Source organism: Homalodisca vitripennis, chromosome 7, assembly GCF_021130785.1.
Source record: "Homalodisca vitripennis isolate AUS2020 chromosome 7, UT_GWSS_2.1, whole genome shotgun sequence".
NCBI lineage: Eukaryota > Metazoa > Arthropoda > Insecta > Hemiptera > Cicadellidae > Homalodisca > Homalodisca vitripennis.
In genome coordinates, this window is record NC_060213.1 from 58,482,575 (window position 1) to 58,503,247 (window position 20,673).

Here is a 20,673-nt window from a genome sequence, read left to right on the forward strand (position 1 = left end):
TACTGATTTGTCACATTTATATCACTTTTTAAGTGTGTCTCCTTATAGTCCTTGCAACATGACAAACCAAGACATGTGTGATTTTGTTTATGTATAGATTGTTATTCTTACGCAGTAAACATATTTATATTTTTCAGCCAAATTATTACTGTAATATATAAGTAGATATCTTAATTTTTATTCTTTGTTTGAAGGTTATTTTTGACTTAGGCGTGCCACAACGCTTTGGTATGATTTGTTTATTTTAACCTAGTTTGTAATTATGTATTAGGTTAGTTATTTACTTGAAGAAGAGATTAGATTGCAGATCTCAAAACCTAGTGTTACTGATTTCTTGTTTCACTGAAAGATGGAAAATGTCCGGAAAAATCCTGTTTCCTTTAATTTTTATGTTCTACTTATAAGTAAAAATCAGATTTTTCAGTGTTCATACGTTTATATACTAAATTTTCATGTTAAGTGTTATATTATTAAAATACAATAATGTAGTTTATCACATAGAAATAAAAACATTATTATACAAATTATTCAAATTTTCAGCTATTATACAATTTCAAACTCATAACACATGGAAGTAGATGATTCTATAAAAGTTCGCGTTTTGTAGTTGTTGAATAAATAAATTAATCAAAGTGTTAATAAGTCGTATTGTGTTTTCAAACTTGCTGAAATCGTTACATTTAAAATAATATAAAGATTTTTGGCAAACAAATATTTTCAGTTTTCAGTGAAATTCCCACATGAGTAATAAAAAAAAATATTTGTTATATTTTAAACCTAATAAATTAAATATTAAAAATAAAATAACAAACAGGTCTAAGGGGGTACTTTTAGTCTATTTATTTATAAACAGTGCTAAACTTATCATTCTATCTTTACAATTGGTGGAAAAACGGATGAATATGTGTACATGTATAAAACTGAACAAACTGCCATGGCAGGTTCTGGCAGTTCACACAAAATGTGGCTTATGACCTGGCGGTAAAAGGGTTCATTGGACGATGTAAATCACATCTTTAGTATTGCTGAAATGAATAGGCTACTTGTTATTAATTGACTTTCATCTTGGAGGATGTTCTTGAGCAAAATACCCTCAATGAGGTTTTGATGATATAGACGACAGTAGCTACGGTAGCAGCCAGGGCCGCTAGACAGACAGCGATGACATCTAGCAGATAATACTGGTACCAGGTGAGATGTACGGCAGCGCTCTGGAGGTGGGGAGCTCCACCGTGTCTGATGACATACTCAGTCCAGTACACTGCAGTGTCCAGGGGACTCTGTGGACGGTCGAGGAACCTTTCAGAAAGCTTCTTGGCGTTCTCAGCATAACTAGAACAGATCAAGTTAATATTGAAAAAAACGAGAAAGTGAACATTTTTTTATTCTGATGTTCATCCTACCTCAGATCATTGATATAACTAGGACTTGGCTTTGGAGTGGGGGTGAATCTGATTGGGATATCTGGGGGAGGAGTGCACCCAACGAGGAGGATGGAATAAATATGAATAAATTAAATAAGTTTTACCAAGGTAGATTATTGTTATACAAATATCTTTATACCCTTGGGTGATGAGGGAAATCTCATAAATACCAGGGAAATATAACAGTAGACATTGCTTATTACTGTGATATCACTACATTTGTTTTCCATTTAAAGGCCAATGGGGCTCATAGGGAGTATAGTGCTCCTACTTAACGTGTACAAACTATCATGGATGTCTATTAATTGAGTAATTTTATATTTTGTGATGTTTTAGATATCTTTTATTCATTTAAAACATCTCCAGTTGGAGTGTTGATTCAGAGCAAGCTACACATGAGGAAACATGAAAGGCTGTGGAAATGTTCATGATGTTGTTTCTGAGACCTCCTACCGGTTACGGACATTTCATAGCTGCCACAATCTTACCTGTTTTCATGGTTAAGTTCTACAAAATCACTGTTAATGTAGCCTAATTGGGCTTTTCCAAGTTAGCGCCATGTCTAACACTGATGCAATCATATCCATGTTATCTATTGGTGAGCTCTGAGGACAGTTCATGCCCATTACATGGACATATTATTTGAGACTTCTCAATTGCACCACAAGTAACTCGTACAAAAGTCAATACTGACGCTCTGCACTGTATTATATTAGTCATTATACTTTTATGTGTTTTACTTTACAATGTGTAAGCTGAATTTCAGTCATCTACAAGCTAAATTGGCTACATATTTTTGAATATACATATATTTCACTTACACTAGATGTACACATTCAGAAATTTGTTCATTAAACTAAAGTTCAAAATGGTCCAGGATAAACTAATTGATTTGAATTTGTCACTGCTGCCATATATAATTAAATTATATAATACTATTTGCCATTACTATTTGCATCACTTTACGACAGCTGTTAATATTATTCATGGAAAAACAAATTACTGAGCCAGTGTTTGACACATGTTCTATGACTTGGTCAGCTGTGAAAAATATTACCAATATTTACAGTATATGTTTTTTTCTTATACCTATTTTGTTTTCTTTTATCTAAGTAACATACATGCCGAATTTCGTCTAAATCTATCCACTGATTTTGTAAGATTGAGTATGAAACATCCAAACATCTTCACAAATTTTTGCACTTACAATATTAATAGGATTATAAATATAAAAAACCTCACATTATAGAGACCAAGATCTAATGAGTTAATCTTCAGAAATCAGAGAACTTTCAAATATTAACCCATTGCGGGCGGAAAAAAACCTTAACATACGGTGGCAGGAGGTATTTTCAGCAGCAGTTGGAGCAACAGCAGCACATTCATAGTTTACTCAGGGTAGTTCTTTATTGCACTAATTGCTATTCTAAAACGTATTGTTGTACATTGTTTGTATGTTTCTTAGAAAAATAAATCTGAACCTATTAATAGAAAACTGACATTATAATCACCACATTTATTTGAAGCTCTCAAGGGAACAAAACATGCAATAGATTGCTATTTACAAAGAAAACTAATGTAATAGAAAATATGAGTTCATTCAATCGTATGTTTATTGAATTACTGCGAAAACAAGAGCACCAAACCTAGCTGAGAGCATTCTAGCGGAAATGTCAAGAAATGCAATGTTAATTGCTAAACACAGAGTCATTCCATGTCGAACTAACACACTTTGGATAAAAATGTTACTTCACCATTTTAGATTTAGCTAAGATTTGGTATACTCATAGAGAGTGCTAAGACTAATAAAGATGCCAAATAAAAATTGTTTGATCTCAAATCAATTATGAAATGCTATTATACAAAGTTTCCAAAAACTCACCAAAAAGACATGAACGGACATTTCTGAAATTGCTCTTAAAGTCTTAATTAAACTAGAAAGCTGGGAGAAGTGTCACTTTCCGAATTTTTTAAGGTCATTCCAGTGATATAATAAGGCGAACACTGTACATTTTAGATACTTGAAGTCTCATCGATGACTGGAATTCCAGATAGATTGCGTCAGTTTGGTTGATCCCGGAAGGTGGGACTAGAAGACTGGCGTCGCATCCTGCTCAGTGAGTGAATAGAGAGGCCTTTCTATTAATTTGTTGTAGATTTCACTTCTGAACTTTAAACTGTTCAACGCTTTTTTTCTCTCAGGTAGGCTGTTAAAGAGTTTCAATGCTGCTACAGGGAAACACTTTTGGGACTTTGACAGTCTACATTTCGGGATATTTAACGCTTTTGCTCCTCTGGTGTTGTAGTTGTGAACGTCTTGTCTTTGGGTAAAATTTTGCTGGTTATTCTTTACGTACAACAACGAGTTTAAAACGTACTGCCAATATACTGTCAAAATTCCCAGTCGTCTGAAGATCGGACGACAGTGGTCCAGGTGTTTGGCAGATGTTAGGGTGCACATAGCCTTATTCTGGAGCAGCAATACCTCACCACACATAGTTTCCAGAGAAGGAAAACTACCCTGGAGAGCTTTGTGCAGATTTGCGTTATATGCTGATTCCAATCCAGCTTAGGATCAAGCCAAAAACCAAGTAGCTTAACAGCCTCCACATTATCTTCCGGATTTGTCCGCTTCAAAGTGCACACAAGATCTGCTGGGTTTTATCTTCGTTTAATTTAAGCTTGTTTGCTGCAAACCACATTTTTGCCACAGACAGCAGATCTTCGGCATCTCTGAGAACTTCATCATGCACCCTCCTCTTGAGACCAGTGTGGTATCATCAACAAAAAGTACTGTAATGCCTGGCCGTTTAGTCTGAGGTCATTGACTAGGACGATGAACAGCAATGGTCCCAGTACGGAGCCCTCTTCTGAAGCCATGTTGGTGATCTCCCAACAGAAGGTGAGATTCAAAGAAAATTTGTCAATTGAGTTTTTTAGAATTGTTTCTAGCACCTTAGACATTACCGGGAGGACAGAGATAGGCCTGTAGTTTGCAATGTCTTCTGCATTTCCCTTTTTAAAAGATAGGCACAGTACGTGCAACTTTCAATTTGGCAGGAAAACACCCTGTCTAAGGCAGCTGTTTTATAGCTGTACACAGAGGAAACCGCCACAGTATCAATCACCGCCTTTAATACCCTTGCATGACACTCCGTAGATGTCAGGGCTACTTGATGCTTTGAAGTTTTTAACAATTTTGACTCACCTCTGATGGGGTCACCTCTTTCCATTGGCTCAGGCAAGGGCCCTGGCCATGCTCGGCATTTATAGTTTTCTAAAATTTAACGGGTCCTGTACTGCAGCTGGTATGCTTGACACAATTTCTTCTACAGAGTCAACAAAAAAAGTTGTTTAAAGAGACCTGGACTCGAAGAACTGGACAAATTTTTAGATCTAGAGTCGTTAACCACTTCCCAAGCAGCCTTGCAGGGGTTTGGGGAATTTTCAATGAACTTTTACATTGTGGGCCCTTTTTGCGTCAGTAACCTTCGACCTGTAGAGTCTGTTTGTTCTAAGATAGGTCGAGTAGAGTTTGATTTGTTCTTCCCACTGACTTGGCAGATTTGTAGCGATCATGAACTGCAACCACAAGAGACTTAAGGTGACGCAATTTCGGCGTGTGTACTATGTTTTTGTCCACAATTTTGGCAGTAGGCCTAGTTTCTTTTACTAAGTGTTTTAGCTGGGAAAAGATTGTCAAATTCAAACATGAACGAGGTGAAAAATGAATTGAAACAGGATTTCCGGTTTCCAGAACAGTAAATTTCAGGCATTTCCTTCCTCCAGTCCAGTTGTCCTAATTGCCAAGATAACAAGGGGTAACTGGTCATCTTTGACTGTCCCTTTTAATAAAAATTGTAGTCTTCATGCCATGAAGGAGGAGTTTTTACCTTCAGATGTGGCTGAGCATGGATAGTTTAAGTCCATCACAACCGCGTCATGGTCAGCGACCATAGGGGTTACAACTGAGACATTATAGTCCCATGAGTCAATATTTGTAGCCATAGTGTCGAGACAAGAGAGTGACCTCTGGTAGGGAGCCTATTTGCCCACAAATAGACCTTGGCTAAGGCGTCTTTCCTCGGTGGATGGGGTTTCCAGATGTATATTGAAATCTCCGCAGACCACAATCTTCTTTTTTCTAAGAGAGAGATAACTCAAACAGTCCTCCAGGTCGTTCTAAGAAGTAATTGAAATTTCCATCCGGAGAACGGTACACCGACATCACGATAAACAGAGCTATCCAAGAGCTCCACTGCCGCCAATTCCAGGGTTAATTCTTCACAAAATTGTAGAATATTTATTTCTTTGTGGTTAACTGAGGAGTGTACATACACTGCAGAACCTCCATGTTTGCAGACTTGACGGCAGTACACGCTAGCCAACGTAAAATTACAGAGTCTATTGTATGGCTCATACTCACATTCCCGCAGGCCAGTGCTCGGTAAACACATAAAACATTAGGATCTAAGTCCTCAATAAATAATGACAGAACATGTAGTTTGGTTTTCATACATTGAACATTTAATGTAGCTATAGCTAGGGTACTATTTACAGTTTCTGAAGGCCTAGGTTAACGGGTGTGTTTTTGGCTTAGAGTTTTGTAGGCCTACGCCTTGCCCTAACTCATGAGAGGTTTTTGGCGTCCTTAGGAATAAAAAAACGCTTGAGCGTGACATTTTTAGGCCAACGGGAGCCATTCATAACTGTATCCTTGTGTAGAAACTCTACACCTAATTTGAAGCTTTCATTTACTCCTTTACTCTCCAATTTATCAACACTAAAAGCCATATTCGGAAAGGTTTTACTAACAAAGTCCTTTATATCTTCCTCTTTTGTTCCCTTGGCTACCTTTCCAGAGGAGTCTAGCCAATGGTGATCGTCACGGCTGGCTAAAACAAGATGGCGGAAATAAAAGGGAAGGTGGACAGGAATGGGCCCTTTTCGTTATTATTGGTTCATGCGAGATGAACTTCTTAAAACCATTGGCTAGACCCTCTGGTCAGTCGTAGGTGGTTAGTAGACGAGTGAAGACGTATTGTGACCTGTTTTCCGTAGTTCAGTTTTAATGATTAGTGTTTTGTATAGTTTTTTATTAAGTGCATGTTTATAGAGTTAGTGAATATGACAAACAACATGTAGGTTGTTGATTCCTGACTTAAGGCGTGCCACAACGCTTTGGTAAGATTTGTTTATTTTAACCTAGTTTGTAATTATGTATTAGGTTAGTTCTTTACCTGAAGAAGATATCAGATTGCAGATCTCGAAACGTAAGTGTTACTGATTTCTTGTTTCACTGAACGATGCCAAATGTCCCGGAAAAATCTTTTTTAGTGTTTAGGCTGTGCCTATTTACTTTCGAGGCCGATTTAGATTTAGCTGTATTTCTTTTTAGAATCTCCGACATAAGCGGCGTCTTGATTCTCGAAAGTTTATCCCCTTCAGATTTTTCGACCTGAGATTTGTTGAGGTTAGCGGCATGGTTTTTCGGGGTTACGTATCTCGGTACCGAGCCCGCTGAGCTACTCGCTGGGGAGTTCGTTCCGAGCTATTTGTTCCAGACTCTGGATCCCGCGATATTTCATGGTTCCGAAGCATTTTTCCATTAGATGACTTAATTGGGCACTGATTTCCCTGTTTTCTTCTCCAAGCTTTTGTATTTTCTCTGACATCACTAGGTTAATTTTATTTATTTCACTAAGATCTGACAAAACACTATTGAGCACTGTCGAACTTTCACCAGCGATCACAGACCAGTGATTAGATGATAGACGGATGATAGACCTGTGCTATCTATGTTACATACGTCTTTTTGAAATACTACTTTCACTCAATAATAAGAGTCCGGGACGATAGATCGGCCAACTTTAATTGTCCAATGCATTGTTATGCGTATTTTTTTTTGGTAGGGGGGAGGGGTTGGCTTGTCACGGCACAGGAGTAGAACTAACCAAGAAAAACTCCACTGCATCAGTGGAGGTAACCTTAGATCAACCGGCATCAGATGGAACTCACAAACATAATTATGTCAATCTTTATTTACAATTTCTCAAACCACATCATGTAAAATACAGTACGATGTTTTGCAATTCACTTTTTTATTAAAAGAGCTGCCAAATATGTCTTAAATTTATAAGTGCTTGGAGATGGAAAAATTGAAATTTCCTAGTTCTACAGGAAGATTCCCAGCCTATTTCCTGGTCGGGTGGCCACTCTATAAACCTCCTTCATTGTGCATGTAATTTCGGCCTTCTTTAAACTTTCTACACCATTCACGTACAACACCATCATTTTAATGTTATCTCCGTAAACAATACACGTGTATACCAAACTTGGCTATTATCAGTTAGTTTGTTCAGACAGGGGATGCTTATTCATGCATATACAAATTTTCCAAAAACTACTATTTTTACTTGCAAAAAAAAAAAAAAAACACAAAACACCAAAAAAAACTACTTAACTTAACTAACTTGCCAACTTTTAACTTTTTTTTGTAACTTTTTCTACTTGCCAAAATGCATATCCCCACCAAATTTACAAATTTAAATTTGACTACCATACTTATACTCTTAATGTACGTAAGGAATAAAATAAAAATGTGAGTCATATAAAAATAGATTTTCTTATTATTGTAGCCTGGACAAATGGGACTAACTGAAGCTATTACTTTAGAGACTATTACATTTTCACATCAACACTAACATGATGGTAATTTAATGCTTAAAATTCTCTTTAAAATTCACATTTTATATAAAGCTATTGACTTACCTGCTGTCACTCAACATCTGGTTGTAACTGTAATAAAGCGTCTCCACGGTGATGTTGTTGTAATCCAATACCATCCCCGCACCAAGGTCTACAAGGGAAGCAATATTGTTAGCCTGGTCCATGTTTGTGGGAATCCCCAAGATCGGGACTCCTTCTGCCACTGCTTCTGTCACTCCGAGCAGCCCGCCATGTGAGATGAAAAACCGAATATTTTTATGACCTGCAAATATCAGTTTCGTTTTTATTTTACTTTATAAAAAAGAAGTTATTCTCACTGTTTTATATTTGGATTGTAGTAACATAAGCCATTCTTAGGTGTGTTGATATAAAAAGGAAGCTAGTATTATACTCAACAACTTCTAAGATGCTGAAATCGTATGTATATAAAAATAAGTTCATGCTCTGTTAATCTATATAAATCCACACCTTTTAGCTACATCTACTTGATACAATTTTAATTATTATACTGTTTTCTTTCCTTTCATTTTTCATGTAGAAATATATATCTACATGAAAAATGAAAGGAAAGAAAACAGTATAATAATTAAAATTGTATCAAGTAGATGTAGCTAAAAGATGTGGATTTATATAGATTAACAGAGCATGAACTATATATATATATATATATATATATATATATATATATATATATATATATATATATAAAATTAATCACAACAAAAGGTCATGTTTTTATTTCATTGAGAAAATATTTTTGTTCCTTTCAGTTTGGGAGTAGAGAGCCAATTTTCATTGTTAAGCATGCAATCCATTTGTTCATTAAGTTGATAAAGATATTTCCCCTGTGAAAGAAATTGATTGTCAGCCACAACAGTTTTAGTATGGGTTGAAACACAAGAATTTCAAATAGGAGGATTATTAAGCAATAATTCCTTTCACAGGTTATAGTTTCACAAACTCAAAAATAACTTGTAAATAAAAGATAAATCAACTTTTTCCAACAAGATACAGGCAGATTATTTGTAAGAACATGGTGATTTTCTGCCTCTTTGTCTTGTTGGCTGAGACTGATAAGTAAACTGTCACTGAGTGTTATACATGACCTGTGAAACCAATTTATAGTGATATATTTAATGGATCCCAGACTATATTTTGCACATAGACCTACTTCTAGAAGTGCTAGAAACTTGAAATTTTGCACGCAGGTACCTTTTGCCTTATAACCAACAGGAAAAAGTCTGAAAACCGGGAATTTTTCATTTTAAAACCCCTCAAAAAAATTCGCAAAAAAACGACATTTTTTACCTTTTGCAGGCCTTTATTGTAAGCCTGATAGCGGGCGAACCGTTGGAGCTAGCTCGGATCTGATGGAAAATCGTTAGTCAGAAATGAAGTAAACTACAAAAAAGGTCCAGTGACTTTTTGCTCTATCTTCCATGGTTAAGCGACAAACTGCTAGAATATTTGACATTCCAGAGATTTTTTCACTAAAAATAATGTTTCGAGCTCGATAGCGGCCGAACGGTCGTAGCTCAAATCTGATTGACCCATCAAATTAGCAAATTGCGTGATCTACAGAAAAGGTGCAGTGACTTTTTTGCCCTATCTTCAATGCTTTGGCCGAAAAAAAAACGTGATTATGTGAAATTTTTTTGTAATTTTTACGTGAAATTTTTGTTTTTGGGGTCGATAGCGGTGAAACCATTGGTCGGACATCAAAATAAAACAGAAGTCGGATTTAGGAAATAAGGTGATCTACAAAAAAAGCTTTAGTAACTTTTTACTCTATCCCCATTGGTTTGGCCGCAAAACGCAATTATGTGTAAAACTTTCAGAATTTTCACTTAATCATTTACTTTCCAGGCTCGATAGCGGCCGAACCATCGGTCGTAGCTCAACCACAAAATTTCAACAGGATTTAGGAAATAGCGGGATCTACACAAAAAAGGTCAAGTAACATTTTGCCCTATTCTTAATGGTTTGGGCCGCAAAACGCGCTTAAATACATTACCTTTTCAAGTTTTACGTGAAAATTGTGATTATGGGCTACAATGCAGCCAGAAGTTTAGGTTTAGCAAAAAATAAAAATGTGATTTCAATACAAAATAAGGCGATCTACAAAAAAAGGTTTGGTGACTTTTTACTCTATTTTCCATGGTTTAGCCGTTTTTTTTTTTAAAACGTGATTATGTTGAAAATTTCACTTTAAAAACTTACCTTCCGGGCTTGATATTGGCCGAACCGTTTGCCCTAGCTTAAATGTAAAATTTTTTATAACTAGCTATTGATAGGATCTACAAAAAAAGGTCCTGCAGCTTTCTATCGTTTATCTTTCCGTAAGCCCTGATAAAATTTAATGCTCTAAATTGCAAATTTTTGTCGTCACTTTTAGGTGTTTTAAATTTTGCAAACTATAATTAGTGCGATTCATGCTGGTTCCAGATTGACCTTGTATTACTACGTTAACGAGTGACTAAAACCCCCCTCCACATCGGGAGTTGGCTAAGCGTTAGTGAAGCTTCAATAGTAGATAGGGACAGTGTTTTTTTTTATTTATTTTTATGAAATAAAGAGTTCATTGTCAAAAAACTCTGGCGTGGAATGATAATTTCCGAAGTAATTTAAACCCCCTGATCAACGTTTTTATTTGATAAAAACTCCTCGTGCCCAGCCACACATTTACTAGAAAAGTACCACGCGTTCTTTAACCCCCGAGAACATTAACCCTCCCTCACTGGAATTTGCCTGGTAGATGAACTCCTAATTAAAATTACACCCCCTGATCTACTTAATAATCTGATAATGTAGTTTTTCCTTTTCTTTACACTAACTCTGTCCACACAATAGCTGACCAGTGCAGACATTTATTCCAAGCGTTGTACCGACTAAACCATAGGTCGTAGATCAAATCTGAGGGCACAATCGAAAAGACAGAATAAAATTTCCGACAGGAAAGGTTCAGTGACTTTTTATCGTATCTCCAACGGTTAAGCCACAAAAACACCTCTAACTCAAAATTTTAGGTTAAAATTAAACACTCTACTTTATATTTCCTGCCAAACCTAATCTCGGATTTTAGTTATCAACCCAATTCTTTTGTCTCATAAATTTGCTATGACGTCACTTAATTTTTCGACGAAATACATTGATTATTTTTATATATCTCACATAATTTGGCTGAGCGTTAGCGAAGCATTACAACCCACGAGAAAGGACACAGTAGGGAATGTGTAACTTTAAACCTCATGTCCAAATTTAACCTATAACCAAATCACTCCTATCCCCGAATTTTAAGCATTCACTTTGGGGGCCTGGGGCGAGTTTTGAATTTATCAGATCGCATTGTGTACCTCATGTATGGCAATGCCTTGAACTTCTTTCCACACTTTAAAAGCTCCGCAATTAGTGGACAGGTACCCTCCTACACTGGGAGGGTATTACTTTGACTAATCAGCAACGGAGACAAAAAAATATTATTTATGCTTAGAATGATATTATAATTCAGAATACATGTTATTGCTCCGGAATACAAAGCCAAGATCTTCCTGAGTAAGAGGATGTATACCAACAGTAGTATACAGGTTTGTCATATTAGGCTGTTGCTCTGAAAAGTTCTAGATATCAGACAGTGTGGCATGCAAGTAAGCTATCTTGGTTATTTTTGTGACTAGGACGAACTAAATTGTGTGCATATGACAGCTGATACTGGTGATGGGAGTGTCAATGTTCACAGGATAACCTCTATAGTATCTCAACCAGGTGTTAAAAATACTACATAGAATATTGTTTGAAAAGTTTTCTTTCTTAAGAACCCATAGAGTATCTAGGCCACGTTGTTGAACACAACAAAATCTTAAAATCACTTGAGAAGATCAACGCAATACTGAAAATGAAACATCCTACATCAATTTAAGAAGTAAGAAGATTTGTAGGGATGGTAACCTATTATTCACGGTTTATTTTCAATCTTTCAGCCCTCACAGCACCTCTGCGACAACTTCTAGCCAAGAATGCCAGGTTCAACTGGCAATTGACTCAAGCAAGAACAAAAATTGTCAGTGATTGAGCTCTTACACCGTTTGACCCAACCTTACCAGTTCAACTTGCCTGCGATGCCAGCCCTCAACATCACCGAGGGAAAAGAGCGACCCATTGCCTTCGCACAAAAGTCACTTACGCAAGCTGAACAACATCACTCACAGTTTGACAGAGAGGCCTTGGCTATTGTATTCTCAGTAGGATATTTTTATCAGTACTTGTTTGCAAGACCCTTCAAGTTAATAACTGACAATCCAAGCGAATACACAAATGTTGACTGTTTACCAAGAGCACCAACTAACACTGAAAACTCAATAAACATTGAATTAAATCAAATTTTCGCATTAACAACAGAAGTCATTACCACAATCAACTTAACATATGAAACCTGGGAAGAAACAAAAATAAAGATCAAAGTCCAATCCCGCTACTATTCAAACAACAAGAATCTTTCGAAGGAAACCAGGAACAATCTTACAGAAGTACGGACTCCTTCACTATATCATCAGACTAGACGTGACTACCCTTTCAAACGATATATCCACCAATTGAGACTTAGTGGAACACCAATGAAGACAATAACCTTCTTTCGTAACGTACAAGACGATGCTCAAGAGGCACAAAGACCAAAATTACCCATAGAAGACAAGACCGTATTAACAACTCAACAACAGCAACCACCTCTTCAAGTCATTGAGCAACCTCAACATGAAACCGTAAATGAAATTCCAGTGCTGCGCCAACCTATAGAACACATCGACAGCCTGCTTACCTGAAAGACTTTGTTATAATTTAATTTTTCATTTTGTTGACTTTTCCACTTTTATCGTTTTTTATTAAGCATGAAAGAATTATAGTGTCTCAACCAGATGTTTCAAATATTGTACTATTATTCATTTATGTTGGGTCAATGTCAACAAACACATGTTACTTAAAAATTAACTTCTTTCATGATTATTCCGTCATCTATTGTTTTGTTAATAACATTAAATAAACCAGTTATGTAAAATTAACTTTTATTTATATCTCCTTAAATTCAATATACACACTAGTGCACCACACAAGGCCAGTACAACCACTATTGTGAAGCAATTTTTTCCAAATGTTAAAAAATGTATATCATACAATATACTTAACAGCATCCATTATTAAACTTATAATATATTGCACTTTTTTCAAAGTATATTTTATGGCCAAAGGTATGGTAGGTTAAAAACATTATGTCTTCGTTTTAGAGGGAGAAAATGCCTAAAAAATCAACACAATGTTCAATTTATAAATTTACAAAATATACAGATACTGTTTGTTGGATTTATTTTATAAACTTTTGTTTTTATACTGACAAAATTCAGTATGGAGCATTATACTGAAGATTTTCTTCACCATAGTAACGAATAATAATAAAATAACTATTATATTTTTGTTACGCTTCCTTAAATTATTAGATTGATCTAAATAGTCGCTATCCATTTCAAATAGTCATAGGATATATAGTTCTAATAAAGGATGGCGCATGGAAACCTTCTTCATTGATCATGGTGCAAAGAAGTCCATGGTTAGTTGTGAGAGGGCATAGAGTGGTGTGATGTGGACCGCCCGTCTCAATTGCAAACATTCTTTGGTCGAGGCAGCAGCATGATTTTGCTGTATGTTATATAATTTACTCCATGTAAACATAACTAGATCATCTGTTATTTTTAAAGAAGATATTAAGTAATTGTTTATACATTCTGATTGAATATCTAAGGTTATCTAGTTGAATTTTGTTGATTAAAGCCTTAGTTTGTAAAAAGGTTTTTCTTAGTTTCATTACAATTTAATCAACAATTTTGCTATACTAACTTCAATACTCTGTAATGGAAAAACTACTGAAACCTGAAATTTGCATGCAGCCCTGAAACAACAAATGCTTCTAAACAATGGAAACATTGGTTTCAAACGTTCAATACATTCATAGAAATGCCTGAAGTTAAAGAAGATAAGAAACTTGGAGTACTAGTGAACTTTCTAACCTATGAAAAACTATGAATTTATCAGTGAGAGTGTAAAGATTACAACAATGCTATACAAACTTTAGAAACATTATTCATACCTAAGAAAAATGTACTTTTTGCTAGACACTTGCTTGCTAATCATAAACAACAAGAAGGAGAATCAATAAATCACTATTTGCAAATGCTAAAATCTCTTAGTAAGGAGTGTGATTTCGTAAATGTTGATGCTAAAACCTATTAGTAATGAGTCTATCAGAGATGCCTTTATTAGTGGTTTAAATTCTTCTCAAATCAGACAACGTATTCTGGAACATAAACGTTTTAACCTTGGAAAAAAGTTGAAGAAATAGCTCGTTCCTTTAGAGTCAGCTCAGAAAACATGCGGACGCTTATTCCATGACTTCAGGTGTACCTCAATCATATTGTCACAACGTTGATACGAGTAGTAATTTAAAGATTCCTTCAGACAAACTAAAAACTCAGGAAGACAATTCTACTGTTGCTGCTGTATCAGCACACGGACTGCGACAGAAATGTTATTTTTGTGGAAGAGCAAGACATATTTTAAGAGATGACTGCCCTGCAAAAGATGCTATTTGTAAAGGTTGCTCGAAAACTGGTCATTTTCTCAGACTTTTGTTTATCTAAGAATCTTAAAAAAGGTAAGATAAATTCAGCCTCTTTAACAACATGTCCCGTAATAACTTCAGCAGTAACACCCAAAGTATTATCTAAAGCAATTGTATCCGGAAATGTAAACGGAATTTCTGCTAAGTTTTTAGTTGATACTGGAAGTTCTGATAGTTTTATTGATAGTAGTTTTGTAAAGGCTAACAACCTTAAAACATTTCCAGAAGTCAAACAGGTGTCGATGGCATCTACATCACTCGTTTCACCAATTAAAGGGTATGTTAGGGTAGATCTGTATGTAAAAAGACAATGCTTACAAACAAATCAAAATGCTTGTAATTGAAAGGTTATGTACTGATGTACTGATAGGACATGATATCATGAAACTTCATTACAAATGTTACTGTAGACTTTGGGGGGACCAAGATCATCTTTCTCAATTTGTAACGTTGCCTGTGCTAATGTGGAACCACCATCATTATTTCAGCACATGACTAAAGATTGTCGACCTGTTGTGACTAAGACAAGGCGGTTTTTTGGGGAAGATGAAAAATTTATACAATGTGAAATACAGTCTCTTCTGAAAGATGGTGTTATCGAGGAAAGTGTTTCTCCATGGCGAGCTCAAGTGCTCATTACCAAAAATGAAAACCACAAGAAACGACTTGTAATAGACTATTCTCAGACAGTAAATAAATTTAACATTATTGGATGCTTATCCTTTGCCAGATATCGAATTCACTTGTGTTAAAAATTGCTAAATTTGATACTTTCAGTTCATTGGATTTGTCTAATGCTTATCATCAGATACCAATTCCAGAGCATGAAAAAACAACTTACCGCTTTTTGAAGCTAATGGGCAGTTGTATCAGTTAAAAACGCATTCCTTTTGGAGTAACCAACAGCGTGTCCGCTTTCCAAAGGACTATAAACAAGGTTATTTCAGGAAGAAGGACTCGAAGGTACTTTCGCATATATTGATGATGTTACAATAGGAGGAATGGGTAAACAAGATCATGATAAAAATTTAGAAAAGTTTATGGCTGTGGCTAAGGAAAATACAATCTAACATTGAACTGAAGAAATGTAAATTTGCTCAAGATACTATATCTATCCTTGGTTATCAAATCAGAAATAGAACTATACGTCCCGAACCCAGAGAGATTACAACCACTTTTGGACATGCCTCTGCCTCATGATGCTGCTTCTCTTAAACGAACACTTGGATTGTTATCATACTACTCCAAATGGATACCAAGGTTTTCTGACAAGATTAGAAGTTTAGTAAGCTGTAAGAATTTTCCTATTTGAACCAACCTCCATTACCGCTAGTGATTTTCAAAACATTAAGAAGGATATAGAAAGATCATTTCTTGTGACTGTTGAACCGGAAAAATCAATTGATAGTCGAAACTGATGCTTCAGGAGTTGCAATAGTTGCTACACTGAGTCAAAATGGACGTCCTGTTGCCTTCTTTTCTAGGACTTTGTCTGGAAGTGAAAAACAACACTCAACAGTAGAAAGAGAAGCAACAGGCCATCGTAGAATCTATTAAGAAATGGAGACATTTTTTGTTAGGGAGACAATTTATTCTCTTAATGATCAAAAAGCTTTGTCATTTATTTTTGACCAAAAACATTCTAGCAGAATTAAAAACGACAAAATCATGCGCTGGCGCTAGAGCTTTCTCCTTTCTCGTACGACATTCAATATCGACCTGGTAAAGAAAACGTTTCTGCAGACGCACTCTCTCGGATCTGTAATGCCTCTACGACTGACAACAAACTTTTTTGAAATGCACCAGGCTCTTTGTCATCCAGGAATAACGCGTTTCTATCACTGGGTACGCAGCAAGAATTTGCCATATTCTTTGAGTGAGATCAAATCAATGACTTTATCTTGTCCTATTTGTTCAGAGGTCAAACCTAGATTCCACAAACAAACCAACACATTGATAAAGGCCACTTCACCTTTTGAAAGACTCAATATTGATTTTAAAGGACCACTACCATCGTCAAGTAGAAATCATTATATGTTAAATATTGTTGACGAGTACTCTCGCTTCCCATTCTCTTACCCCTGCAAAGAGATGACTTCGAGTACTGTGATAGAATGTTTGGAAAACTTGTTCTCTGTTTATGGATACCAAATTACATCCATTCTGATAGAGGCAAATCATTTTTGTCTGATGAAATAAAGGACATATCTTCATCAAAAGGGGATTGCTACAAGTTTAACCAGTCCATACAATCCTGCAGGAAATGGACAAATTGAGAGGTATAATGGAATTATATGGAAGACCGTTACACTGTCACTAAAATCCAAAAGGACTGGACCAACGATACTGGGAGTCTGTACTTCCAGAGTCTCTACATTCGATACGCTCTTTACTATGCACAGCAACCAAACTGCACTCCACACGAGAGAATGTTCATACATTCACGGCCGATCAACTAAAGGTACTTCACTACCCAGCATGGTTACTGCAACCTGGTCCCAGTACTAACCAGGCGAAATGTAAGAAGCAGCAAATACGAACCACTAGTTGATGAAGTTGAATTAGTAGAAGCAAATCCACAATACGCACTAATTCGTTACCCCAATGGAAGAGAATCTACTGTTTCACTAAAACACTTAGCTCCCCCGAGGTGATAAAAGTCTAATGGTGACAGACTTATCCAAATTGGTCGGAAGAACAGGAGGTGGAGGATGAACATGAAGAAGCATCACAAGGAAATAAGGAAGATTCTTCAAAAGACACTGAAGTTGAATCTGAACAGTTCAATCAAGAAAAATAAAATAGTTTCTCCTCGAAGAGGATCAAGAATAAGAAGGATCCCTGAACGTTTCAATGACTACCTCCTAAATTCAGTGGGGGAGAATGTTATATAATTTACTCCATGTAAACATAACTAGATCATCTGTTATTTTTAAAGAAGATATTAAGTAATTGCTTATACATTCTGATTGAATATCTAAGGTTATCTAGTTGAATTTTGTTGATTAAAGCCCTTAGTTTGTAAAAAAGGTTTTCTTAGTTTCATTACACTGTACAAGGGTATTTCTCTAACAGTCAGTCAGTGACTGCAATGCAATGTACCTATTGTCGTCACTTCAGTATTACTCCACGAGGTCATGTTCCTGATCGGAAATGTGTTAAATGTGGGTGGATGCGTTAAGAATAAAACAAAAGGTCAGGGAAATATTCTTCAGATATAGTGTCTTCAAAGAAATGGGGAGTGCATAGGACCATTTAGGACAGAACACATGGAAATGTGGAAAGAAAGACTGTCCATTGTGCAGTCAGCTAAGTGTTCTGAGTGTAAACATGCAATTGCTCTTGTGATGTAATCCTGTTCTCTTTGTTGAATTCTTTTTGATGAGCTACTTTTTCACCCTTACAAAATGGTTGGAGTTAAACAACTGATAGAACAGGATTAAGTAACTCAACAAACATTACGTGAGCAGCTGTTTGATAGCCTGCCGAACAATACAGTTGTGTTCTTCTGTGACAGGGCACATTTCCACTTCAGTGGCTGTGTAAATAAACAGAACGTGTGATATTGAAGTGCAAAAATCCCAAAAAACTCTATGAAAGGCTTCTTCATTGGATCATGTCATATTATGCTGTGCCATATCGAGAGTAGGAGTCATTGGACTAAACTGTTTTTCAAGTAAACGGTTATGTTATTACCATCAATTCCAACCGTTTGTTACAATGATCCAACAATTATTCTTACCTGTGCTAAAAATATTATCTCCACAATGTGTGGTTTCAACAAGATGGAGCCACAGAGCTCTTAGAGAACCTCGAGTTTTTCAAGGGAGCTTTGAGAGCAGCCATCCCCGAATGTCTAACCTCCCTACGATGGGATGTAAACTGGCCTGCACAATCATCTGATTTAAGTCCTGAGCTTAATTTCTGTAGAGTTATCTCAAGTTTACAAAGTTCATCCAAACACCCTCGAATATCAAAAGGACAATATTATTCGAGCGGAAATTGACAATATCCTATACGATGTGTTATATAAAGGTAACACCTTCACTGCTACATTAGTCATGTACCAACTTTAGGTCAGCCAGAATAGTAGTGATGCGTCACTCACACTTAAGGACAGCCGGAGTAGCAGTTGTGTACGTCTGCCGCAATCAATGTGGAAGCAACTCAACATAAGGCTGCTGGTTGAGTGATTGAATTAATATCCACCATTAATAACAAAATTAAACAAAGAACTCACCCAAAATGTCTCTCTGTGGTAGCCATTTAAGCACTTTTACATGTTCCGGCACACCAGATGGAGGGTCATCTTCCCATTTCCACAACACTCTTTGTGGGAAACTTCGGAATACCTCAAGGAAAATCTGCACTTTCTCAGTTGGGAGAGATGCTCCTCGCAGCATTGAACCAAAGGAAAAGTAGACGACACCGAAAGGTGCATTGTCCATCCACATTTGGAGTTCCTGAATCAAACAACTACCTTTACTCACAAGTTATTTTTGAAGTAATCACTATAATTTAGTTTAACGTTAAACTTAGAGTTAGTCAAAGGTCTTCAGATTTCGTGGTTTCAACATATAAGGTCTGACATGAGTTCCTGTGGCCAACAGTGCAATTATTTAACCACTGACTCAAAACTAAAAGTAAACCTGCCGACTAAATTATGAACAGACATATCTAATAAATATTATTTCCTTCATTTCCTTTCATTTGTAAAATTTCTAAATGCTAAACTAAATACAATCAAAGTAGCTAATGCAATTAATAAACAGGAATAAGAAGGTGTGACTGCCACGAAGCTTTTTAAGTATATGACATTTGTATAATCCTAAACCTCAAAGCCCTTTTGGGTGCTTAGGTATAGCAAAATTTTAAGCTTTGTAAAATTTGTTGAATAAAATATTTATGACTGAATATATCAATAACAACGAAAAATACCAGATTCTGACAATATTTAACCATGTACCAACTTTTGAAAACTCCTAACTCAGAAACTTGTCATCCGATTAAGACCAAATGTCTATCCAAAATAGATACAAGTGTACATTACTGAGCTTGGTCATTATCTTGAGTGTATAATTTTGTAAATCAATAATTAAAACATTAAATTTTTAACACAGATTAAATTGAGCAAGTTTTGTTGTCACCGTAACCAGTAATTGTTCGCTTTAACTGGTTACGAACTGCCCAGGGCGGTGTTGCCTAATAGTGACAACGAATGACAACAAACCATTACAGTACAGAACTGCTCAGGGTTCTGCAACTCACTCATTACTGTGACAACTGATCAAGTCAGGACTACTGCAAAACATACTTTTAGTACCGGTTACTCATCTGTACAGAGAGTACAAGTTGCCGTAAACTGAAAGTACCTGGTTAGGACCATAGACACCTTGGTGAGTCTTGTCGAAATGGTTGTACAGGAGTTAGAAAGTCGAAACTCCACATTAAGTGTGTTTCTCGACTTATCTAAAGCATTCAAAATTGCTTGACAAACTTGAATCTCATTGCATCAGAGATGTGCCTCTTCAATGGGTTAGCTCATTTTTAAGCCACAGAACACAAATTGTTCAAATATCAAACAAATTCTCTGAACCGATTCAACTGAGCTATGGTGTGCCTCAGGGATCAGTACTCAAGTCTGATTTTTTTCCTTGTCTATGTCAATGACAGGGGGGTCATTACTTCTACATGGAAGACCAGTGGAGTACGCTGATGACACGACACCTTGTTTCATCAACAAATCAAAATCTATTCTGGAACAGAAAATTTTTGTCAATACCAACAATAATTGTTTATTGTTTATATAATTGTTGTTTGTCCAGCTCTTCAATAGCCTCAATCTTTTAGAGAATT

At 36.1% G+C, this 20,673-nt stretch overlaps 1 protein-coding gene across 4 annotated transcripts in view; it reads right to left on the reverse strand.

The window, feature by feature from the left end:
- Window positions 1-270: 270 nt before the first annotated feature.
- The window catches only part of LOC124365857 (UDP-glycosyltransferase UGT5-like), a 28,985-nt gene continuing 8,582 nt past the window's right edge, over window positions 271-20,673 (reverse strand). For 2 of the 4 annotated variants that reach the window (XM_046821937.1, XM_046821939.1), the window contains exons 2-4: window positions 19,058-19,280; window positions 8,196-8,415; window positions 271-1,332 (exon numbers count right to left, since the gene is read on the reverse strand). In XM_046821937.1, the coding sequence (XP_046677893.1) occupies window positions 1,050-1,332; window positions 8,196-8,415; window positions 19,058-19,280 (726 nt within the window). In that variant the 3' untranslated portion in view covers window positions 271-1,049. Of the gene's footprint in view, window positions 1,333-8,195; window positions 8,416-19,057; window positions 19,281-20,673 lie in introns of those variants that run through there. The other 2 variants (XM_046821938.1, XR_006922751.1) reach the window with 2 other exon arrangements.